The following is a 10,575-nucleotide window of genomic DNA, read 5'->3' as shown; positions in this document are numbered from 1 at the left end:
ATGTTGTTTTGAAATGAAGCTAACATTGGCTGAAACTGAATAATAATGAAGAGGCGACATAAGAGCGTTACGAGCAGCTGCTGCTGTCAGGACGATCCTCATCATCAAGAGGTGTGTTATTTCCTGGAGCTGCAGCGTGTTTTTCTTCACACTACATCCACCACAAGCTGCCGGGCCTCTGTGGAAAAACAGCGTCTCACAAACCCGACTGATTTATTTGCGGGAATCCTTTGACGAGCAAGCGGCGACTGACGGCATTCACTCTGTGAGAGCGAATCTTTTCTCCCAGGCCTGAAGCCCCCCCCCCCCCCCCCGGGCCTGAACCTGGAGGCTCCGGATCGGAGGCCAAACCGTCCAGATAAAAGCGGCTTGAAGAGGGACTGTGGGCTTTTTCTGGGAATCCCAATGAAGCCGTCTTTTGTGTGTGTGCACCGAGCAGTGAAGAGTCCGCGGGGCTGAAATGAGCATGTCACGCTTCCTAAAGTCTTACAGAGTTGAAGAAGAGGCCTGGCAGCGTCCGCCGGCTCTCCAGAGGTGGCCGCCGGCGTTGGAAAAACCTCCGACCGACAAGCCGGGATCCTGGGAAAACATGGGGGGGCGTCACGGAGGACGTCTCAATCTCGGGACATGTCTCGCCCCCGCAACACATTTCTGTTTTCCCACCATTGCCCTGAGTGGCAGAGAGTAAACGTTCCGCTTTCCAGGGGGATTCCCGGGTTCCGGGCGGCGGGACTTTAATCTAGATAAGTGCAGCCGTTGAAGACGTATTGCTAAGTGAACCTGAAACGCTGTTTTCCCCGCCGAGCTCCAGCAGCTCCAAGTCTTTGTTCTGGAACATTGTCCCCCTCCTGCCAGGGGTCTAGTTCTAGGTTTGGCGGCGGTTCTGAACAAGGTAAACACTGAGCCCAGCAGAGGCCATAATTAGTGCAGCCGCCAGACGCTGCCAAGACAAAAAGCCCAAAGGCTTTTTTTTTTTTCGTGACCCTTTGTGTCGGTGTGACTCCTGCTCTGCGTCTGGAACCGAGACGCTGCCACTGGACGAAGAGCAAAGAAAACACAGCTGGGGAGCACTGGGCTTTTATTTATCACATTGATTCATGTCATACTTACACATCTTTTGAATTAAACGTCGTCTCTAAAATTGTGCACAAAAAAAAAAAAAGGGGGGTTTGCCTGGCAGATTAGCGGTGTCGCAGGTCCGACAAATAAACGTGCTTGGACACCGGTCAGTTCCTCTCTGGGGGACGAAGCGTTGACGAGACGACGACACGGTCCAAGGAATTCCAAAGAAGCTCAGATGATCAACAAATCTCTGTGTAAAGAGTTTTAAAAAAAAACGTTTTTTTTGTAAAAACAGCACAGCCTGAGGATGAAGGTCAGCGTGCAGGAAAGACATGCACATCAAGAGACACGGCGGGGTCATGCCTCGGGTCAAACATCGGGAGCGTGCTCAGTTTACAAACGTACACACTACTCACAGAATCTAGAAAAAAAACTAGAATCCTGCATTGCAGGATGTCATTTCTTTTCGTTTTGATCGACGATGAGATGAAACTCGGCGTCGGCCACTAAAACTACACCGTGTTCCGACGCCGCCGCGCGGGAAGTCGCTCCTCCGTGATCACGACGGAGGTTCTCAGCACAGTCGACTTGAACCAATGGAAGTAAACGGTCAAAGGATTGTCTACTGAAGGTGCTCTATTGCTACTGTGCATTCATGTACTGCTCTACAAACTAGAGAGCAGAGACGGTAAACGTTTATAAAAAAAAAAAATCCTGTATCTCACTAAGTACATTCTGGCCATCCTCTCACATTTGGTTCAAACGGACCCGCAGCTGGACGGGTCCTTTATCCGCACCGTCAGGTTTGTGGTTGGTCGTGATTGCTTGAAGAAGAAGGATCCTGCAGGTTTGCAGGAGGAAGAAGGTCTGGAAGCCTCGTCTCCGCCGCGACCGGTTCTCCCTGGGACTCTCAGGACATTATTAAGAGTTTGAGTCTGAAACGCGGCTCACTGGTTTCCGGGTCTGGGGAGGTCTGGGGAGGTCTGGGACTGTGTGGCGGGGGCGGGGGGGTCTGAAGGGGCCGAGCTGACTCAGCAGGTCCAGGCTGCTGCAGGGACTCCGGGCCACGCTGCACGCTCCTTCTGGGTTCCCTCGCTCCTCCATGGGGCTGGTTCTGCTTCCACTCCTGCCCTGGACCGGACCCTGGACCGGACCCTGGACCGGGCCCTGGACCGGACCCTGGGCCAGGCCCTGCAGCCTCTGCCTCTCCTGGGCCTTCTTGGCCCGGTTTGCAATGTAACGGACCCTGCTCTGACTCCTGGACGAGGTCCTCCTCACCAGCATGTCCTCCGGAGGCTCGCTGGACGCGTCTTCCCGGTTGAAGTCGCCGGCGGTCAGCGGCTCCACGTCGGCCAGCCTCCGGAGCCGCTCCGTCAGGGAGCTGGCCTGCTCCGTCCTCCCGGGGGCCCCTTTACGCCGCTGGTCTCTGGCCGGCCTTTGGACGAAGCTGCGACTGATGCTGCGATACTTGCTGTCAAAGTTGCTGGAGATGTCGTCCGAGGTGAGATCGCCGAGGCTTTTGGACATGGTCCCTGAGGCTCCTGAGGCTCCGGAGGCTCCTGAGGCTCCGGAGGCTCCTGGTGTGGCGGAGGGCTTCCTGGTTAAGGACTGCCTGAGTTCCTCCATGTAGAGCCGGCTCCAGGTGTGCCTCCTCTGAGTCAGCCGGCCAGGGGAGTCCACAGGGCGCTGCTGACACGGCTGCAGTGGGCGGGGCTTCAACTCATCTGTCAGACACGGGCCTTGCTGGAGGTTGGGGTTGGATTTGCTCTTGCTGACTTGCACGGTGTGCTGGGGGATGGGGCCGGCCCCGGGGGGGCCACGACGGACGCCGGCGGCTGCCGGGAGGCTGGTCAGTCTCCTCCTGGCCAAGTTCGGTAGGGACAGGTCAATGACGGTGTCGTTGGAGGAGATGCTGGAGGAGGAGGACCTGCTGGAGGAGGACCTCCTGGAGGAGGACCTGCTGGAGGAGGACCCGCCGTCGCGGCCCGGTTCCAGTTTGCTCCACAGGCGGTCGTTCACCGTGGCGTCCAGGAAGACCTCCGGCACTACCGACTGGGTCGGCCCACCTGCTGCTGCGTTCGCCCAGACGCGACCCTCGCTCTTTGTTCTTCTGACCGGCGCGTGCGACGGCAGCTGGCTCCGCCTGGTGGCGGCCGCTGGAGCTGCAGGGGCCGCGGGAGTGGAGGCGGCAGCAGGCGGCTCCGGTTCAGGGTCACGCTCCTCTTCCATATCATTCCTCCTTGGTAAGGTTGGGTCTTGGGTTTCTCTTTGGGATGAGGTGGGCTCCGTGTGACCCCGGATGTCCTGCCCACCGGGCGGCGGTCCGGCTGGTTCAGTCCGGGTCGTCACAGAGCCCGGAGCCGCTGGAAGAGGTTTCAGCTCCCGGCTCACCTTGGGGGGGCGCCGGGCCATCCCAGCCAGAGGAGGCGGGCAGTCTGCAGTGGTCGGAGTGGACGGCGATGGCGGCGGTGTGGATGAGTGACGTGGGGACGGGCTGGGACTCGGAGTCGAGGCCAAAGGAACCGAGGGGATGCTCCTGCTGTCTTCTGGGTTCAGTGCAAGAAATGGAAGTGGAGTGGTCAGTCTCTGGACAGCAGGAGAGTCTGCAGGAAGGAAAAGACGTACATTTAGCCTCTTGGCGATAAAACAAGGCCCATAAGTGTTTGATTGGAGCTGCTTGTGTGTGGACAGGACGGGCTCACAACCAGGACCCACACATCTGACGTGGACCTTCTTCTACCTTCTGTCTCAACGAACACGTCTTTATGCAGTCGCCATACAGTCTCCATACATTCTATATATAGTCCCCATACAGTCTTTACATAGTCTCCATACATTCTATATATAGTCCCCATACAGTCTTTACATAGTCTCCATACATTCTATATATAGTCTCCATACATTCTATATATAGTCCCCATACAGTCTTTACATAGTCTCCATACATTCTATATATAGTCTCCATACATTCTATATATAGTCTCCATACATTCTATATATAGTCCCCATACAGTCTTTACATAGTCTCCATACATTCTATATATAGTCTCCATACATTCTATATATAGTCCCCATACAGTCTTTACATAGTCTCCATACGTTCTATATATAGTCTCCATACATTCTATATATAGTCCCCATACAGTCTTTACATAGTCTCCATACATTCTATATATAGTCTCCATACATTCTATATATAGTCCCCATACAGTCTTTACATAGTCTCCATACGTTCTATATATAGTCTCCATACAGTCTTTACATAGTCTCCATACATTCTATATATAGTCTCCATACATTCTATATATAGTCCCCATACAGTCTTTACATAGTCTCCATACGTTCTATATATAGTCTCCATACATTCTATATATAGTCCCCATACAGTCTTTACATAGTCTCCATACATTCTATATATAGTCCCCATACAGTCTTTATATAGTCTCCATACAGTCTTTACATAGTCTCCATACATTCTATATATAGTCTCCATACGTTCTATATATAGTCTCCATACGTTCTATATATAGTCTCCATACATTCTATATATAGTCCCCATACAGTCTTTACATAGTCTCCATACATTCTATATATAGTCCCCATACAGTCTTTATATAGTCTCCATACAGTCTTTACATAGTCTCCATACATTCTATATATAGTCTCCATACGTTCTATATATAGTCTCCATACATTCTATATATAGTCTCCATACGTTCTATATATAGTCTCCATACGTTCTATATATAGTCTCCATACAGTCTTTACATAGTCTCCATACATTCTATATATAGTCTCCATACGTTCTATATATAGTCTCCATACGTTCTATATATAGTCTCCATACAGTCTTTACATAGTCTCCATACATTCTATATATAGTCTCCATACGTTCTATATATAGTCTCCATACGTTCTATATATAGTCTCCATACAGTCTTTATATAGTCTCCATACATTCTATATATAGTCTCCATACGTTCTATATATAGTCTCCATACGTTCTATATATAGTCTCCATACAGTAATCGATGACATTGACTGTTGGTGACATTCTAGTGGACAGACCACCAAGTTCGATTGTTATTATGGTGACTGTCAAAATAAAAGAATCACTTCCAGGAGAAGGTTGACTGTGAGTCATGACACAATGGGGGAGACGTGGTTCTGATGGGCTCTACTGAGCATGTGCAGAAGAACTGGTTCCATTTCTACTTGCTAGGTTGGTAGACGGGTTACATAAAATACAGCCTGTGTTTTTTCACATGGAGATGTGGCCATGGTGACCAGGACCAGGACCAGGACCAGGATCAGGACCAGGACTGGGACCGGGACCAGGACCGGGACCGGGACCGGGACCAGTGTTTCTAATTCCTATACAAAGACGGACTCTGACTTTTTCAAGAAAGTCGAGTTTTCAGTGGATCTGAATGTTGATGTGAACACAAACCAGAATTATGCAAATGTTTAGTGTTTTTACTGGAAGACGTTCTGGTGTGAAGGGGTGAAGGTTGTGGTGGGAAGGGGTGAAGGTTGTGGGGTGAAGGTTGTGGTGTGAAGGGGTGAAGGTTGTGAGGTGAAGGATGTGGTGTGAAGGGGTGAAGGGGTGAAGGTTGTGGGGGGAACGTTGTGGTGTGAAGGGGTGAAGGTTGTGGGGTGAAGGGGTGAAGGTTGTGGGGTGAAGGATGTGGGGTGAAGGGGTGAACGTTGTGGGGTGAAGGGGTGAAGGTTGTGGGGTGAAGGGGTGAAGGTTGTGGGGTGAAGGGGTGAAGGTTGTGGTGTGAAGGGGTGAAGGTTGTGGTGTGAAGGGGTGAACGTTGTGGTGTGAAGGGGTGAAGGTTGTGGTGGGAAGGGGTGAAGGTTGTGGGGTGAAGGTTGTGGTGTGAAGGGGTGAAGGTTGTGAGGTGAAGGATGTGGTGTGAAGGGGTGAAGGGGTGAAGGTTGTGGGGGGAACGTTGTGGTGTGAAGGGGTGAAGGTTGTGGGGTGAAGGGGTGAAGGTTGTGGGGTGAAGGATGTGGGGTGAAGGGGTGAACGTTGTGGGGTGAAGGGGTGAAGGTTGTGGGGTGAAGGGGTGAAGGTTGTGGGGTGAAGGGGTGAAGGTTGTGGTGTGAAGGGGTGAAGGTTGTGGTGTGAAGGGGTGAACGTTGTGGTGTGAAGGGGTGAAGGATGTGGTGTGAAGGTTGTGGGGTGAAGGGGTGAAGGTTGTGGGGTGAAGGGGTGAAGGTTGTGATGTGAAGGGGTGAAGGTTGTGGTGTGAAGGGGTGAAGGATGTCGGGTGAAGGGGTGAAGATGGTGGGGTGAAGGGGTGAAGGTTGTGGGGTGAATGGGTGAAGGTTGTGGGGTGAAGGGGTGAAGGTTGTGGGGTGAAGGGGTGAAGGGGTGAAGGTTGTGGGGTGAAGGGGTGAAGGTTGTGGGGTGAAGGGGTGAAGGTTGTGGGGTGAAGGATGTGGTGTGAAGGGGTGAATGGGTGACGGTGGAACAGCAGCGCAAAGCGGCAGACGGGTGAAAATGAAGAAAGGATGTGTGGTGAAGGAGAGCAGGAGAGGACGAGGGAGAAAAGATGGCTGCATGCGTTCAGCAGGGTTTACCTGGCGCTGGTCATCCTCTCACTTCTGCACTAGGAACGGAGAGAGCATGCCGAAGGGACAGAGACGAGAAAGCAGTTTAGCCCAACTGGACGGAGGAGGGAGGAAAGGAGGCAAGGGAACAGCTTCAGGACAGGAGCAGCATGGAAACAACGCAGCTTCTTCCCGTCGGCTCAATGGTTCAACACGAGGAGGAAAGAAGTGAATTAAAGCCGATTAAAAGACGGGAACTCAATAAACGTCCCGTGAGATTCGGGAGAAAAGTTTCGTCGTCCGGTGAAACAAGCACCGAGAGAAGACTTTCCGCGGGTTTCTAGTTTCCACCCAAGAATCTGAATTCCAACGGGTCCACTGAGGAAGTGACGCCGCCCACTTCCACTTCTTCATCCCGGCGGATTCAACGTCTCCAGGAATTCTTTCAGCATTCGCAACTTGAGCACAGCTGTTTTGGGCTTGTTTTTTTATTTGTTCTATAATCATTAGGGATGCACCGCTACCGCTACCGCTAATGCTACCCCTACCGCTACCGCTAATGCTACCCCTAATGCTACCGCTACCGCTAATGCTACCCCTCCCGCTACCACTAAGGCTACCCCTACCGCTACCGCTACCGCTAATGCTACCCCTACCGCTACCGCTAATGCTACCCCTACCGCTAATGCTACCCCTCCCGCTACCGCTACCGCTAATGCTACCCCTACCACTACCGCTAATGCTACCCCTCCCGCTACCGCTACCGCTAATGCTACCCCTCCCGCTAGCGCTACCGCTAATGCTACCCCTACCGCTAGCGCTACCGCTAATGCTACCCCTCCCGCTACCGCTACCGCTAATGCTACCCCTACCGCTACCGCTAATGCTACCCCTCCCGCTACCGCTACCGCTACCGGTCGGTGAGGGGGTCAGACGCCTGAGGCCAGGCAGTGGAGCACCCAGAGGAACTACTGTTGGGCAATCCTGACTTAAAACAGGTCTAGATTGACCAAAAGCAGCTGCTGGAGTTAACTCAATAGTGTAAAGATGTTTATTTTATTGTATTTCAAACCTCCTTGCTTCAGAAGATCACAAGACATTAATGAAGGTGAAACTACTTTGGGTTCTTGGGTTCAAACTTACCACTTTTGTCATCTGTGCAGCATGTGGACAGTATCGATTGGGATTCGTGTTCAGGGGAAAAGAAAAGTTGAAATCAGTTGAGACGATACAGATAAAGAGAAGGTAAACATGTCTGACCTGATGGACTATTTGGGGAAAAGGGGCGGCTAGCAAAACACTGGTGGTGTCATCAACTACGGACGCTAAGCGGAAGCCTACGGCCTTTAAGACTCTACAGCCACAACGCACCGGGCCGGTTCTAGGACTACCTCACATTGTTCTACCAGTGAAGAACATGGGGGACTTATGGCGCAACTCCTCCATTTTCTGGGCAAACAGGGCATTCATCTCTCTCTGCAGGGTGCCTGCAGCCCTCTTGCGGTTGTCAAGGACAGATGTTGGCGGCAGCATCGGAGGCGACTCCAGGCTGCTCAGGCTGCCGAAGCTCTCGCAGCTGCTGCTGTCAGTGAGGAAGGCGCCTTTGGCGGCGTGACCGTTGGCGAGCAGGGGGAGGGCGGAGCTACACGCGGCACCATAGTTGGGTGGCGTTGTCTGCTGCCAACAGAGGTTGGTGTTGCAGAGGGGGGAGGGGCTTGGTGCCGGGGTGACGGCGTTGGGCGAGCGTTTACGGGGAACACTCCACGACCGGGCGCAGGTCCGGTGTGAGGCGGCGGAGTGAGGGCGGATGTGTTGGGCGGCCAGAGTTTGCCTGGCCTTGGATCTGGGAATGGAGGTAGGGCGGAGGAGAGCCTGAGGCGAGTACTCAAACTGGGCTTCCACGCAGGGCTTGGGTTTGGGAAGCGGCTCCAGTGAACCCGACCGGGCCGCTTGGGGTTGGGGCTGGTCCACGGCTTCGGGCTGAACCGGGGTCTTGGCTGAAGAGGGGCAGGTCTGTTTCTCCGGCCTCTCCTGGCCTGTCCTGGACTCGTGCCCTTGCCTTGCCTCGACCTGATTCCGCCTCTCGGCGTCGGGGCTCCCCTTACAGCCGACCACGCACGTGATGCAATTCGAGGAAATCCCCACCTTGCCCGAGCTGTTCAGGGCGACTCGCGCAAAGACGCCCGGCTTCATGTCCAGCGGGTCGTGAAAGCGAAGGCGACCGGCCCGTTTCAGGGGCTCGCTCATGGGCCGGGGCGGAGCAGGACGAGAGCTCTTACCTTGACCCTCCTCCGGGCGGAAGGACCCGTTGGTGTCCGGACGCTCCCAGGACCCCTTGGTCTTGCCCGACGCCAGTGACTCCCCGTTGTGGTGCCGGGGCGGCGTGAAGTGATGGGAGGCGGCGGCGGCGGAGGCCTGGTCCCGGTCCTCCGAGTCTCGCTCCTCGCTCGCGCCCTCCGAGCTGTAGTCTTTGGTGTCGACGGCGATCTCGGGGAAGCCCTTCTTGATTTTGGGCTGGCCTTTGGTGGGTGCGCTGGCGGTGCGGCGCAGGAGGTGGGCGCCGAACGGGTGCTTACGGCCGTGCCGTACAGCAGCATGGCTGTCCAGGGAAGACTGCTTTGGGTTTCTGTGAAACAGCCCTTTTATGCCGCTGGCGGCTCGAGCCTGGCAAAAAGACAACACAACATCGTGTCAAACACACAAGACGTCATCCAGAGGAAGGAGGAGACGTGAACCATCATGTCGGTGACAAACCGGGCAGGTCTGGACACAAAGAGCATGCTCCAACAGTGACAGACAGTGATGAAGACCCTGAACAATGAATGATCATCCACCAGTCACACGTCAGCATGATCATTCTGCTGCACTTCATGCCGGCCAGCTTTGAACTCCTGCCGGATTCAAAGTTCATGACGTCTTAAGCTCTGCCACGCTGGACAATGACTGGGTTCCACTACTTAAAGTAGATTCAGTGGAGTGATGCCTGAGGAAATAAAGACTGTCTATCAGTAAACGAGTTGATTTCAACCCCCTGCTGACTGAACTGGCACAACACTAAATAGATGTGGGTGACTGGTTTGCATTGAGGGATCGGTGAGTGACGGAAACCTACAGAACCCTGAGACCAGATCCTCTGAAAGGCTTTTTCTGGTCTGAGACCTGAAGGCTGACAAGAGGTTTGATTGTCGCCATGACGATGACGGCGGACCTTCTGCTGGAGGTATCAAAGCATCCCCATTACGAATCGATTATCATAATGGGTGAAGCTGTTTGAGTGAGTGAAAGTTATTTACATGAAAAGACATCCAGAAGAAGAAAACATGTGAAATCCGCTCCAGAACGTAACGAGCCGACACATTTTTCCTTGCTGTGGGAAAACTGCTAAACAGAAACAGATTGTGAAACAAAAAAATTAAGTTTTGTGCTTTCACTTGATCTGGTTACCGTGGAAACAGGCCCTATATAGCATCCGTTATGGTCCCCAAACGCAACATTATTGATTGATTGTGAGCGGGTGACATCTGGAACGTACAGGGACACACTGCAGATGCTGATGTTTCTAACAAACGGCGAACAGCTGCTCTGACAAGGCTGACAAACCAGACAAGAATCCGTCACGCTTTAATCCCTTCATTATTCACATGAATTAGGACTCACTCTCAACATCACTTCCTGTTTCTGGCTGGTGCTGAATAGTCACAATGACACACTCTTCAACCCAACTCAATGAACGAATGAATGAATGAATGAATGAATGAATGAATGACACAGAACGGGACCAGGTTTGTTTAAGCTGCATCAAACGTCCTCTCCATGCACAAAATAGGTATGAAGCTTCAGCTCCTAACTGTTGCTAACCAGCTCCTAACCACCTCCTAACCACCTCCTAACCATCTCCTAACCACCTCCTAACCACCTCCTAACCACCTCCTAACCACCTCCTAACCACCTCCT

General features: G+C 52.9%; 1 protein-coding gene across 1 annotated transcript in view; it reads right to left on the bottom strand.

Moving 5' to 3' along the window:
* Positions 1-1,297: 1,297 nt before the first annotated feature.
* The window catches only part of LOC308130605 (1-phosphatidylinositol 4,5-bisphosphate phosphodiesterase eta-2-like), a gene marked incomplete at its 5' end in the record, with an annotated part of 52,182 nt that continues 42,904 nt past the window's right edge, over positions 1,298-10,575 (bottom strand). Inside the window, 2 exon segments of the mRNA XM_080497009.1 lie at positions 1,298-3,665; positions 8,889-9,285. Of these exon segments, the coding sequence (XP_080353135.1) occupies positions 1,984-3,665; positions 8,889-9,285 (2,079 nt within the window). The 3' untranslated portion in view covers positions 1,298-1,983.

This window comes from Blennius ocellaris, assembly GCF_963422515.1.
Source record: "Blennius ocellaris genome assembly, chromosome: 5".
NCBI classification, from domain to species: Eukaryota; Metazoa; Chordata; class Actinopteri; order Blenniiformes; family Blenniidae; genus Blennius; species Blennius ocellaris.
Note: the sequence above shows the minus strand (reverse complement) of the source record. Positions and strands in the feature narration are given on the sequence as shown.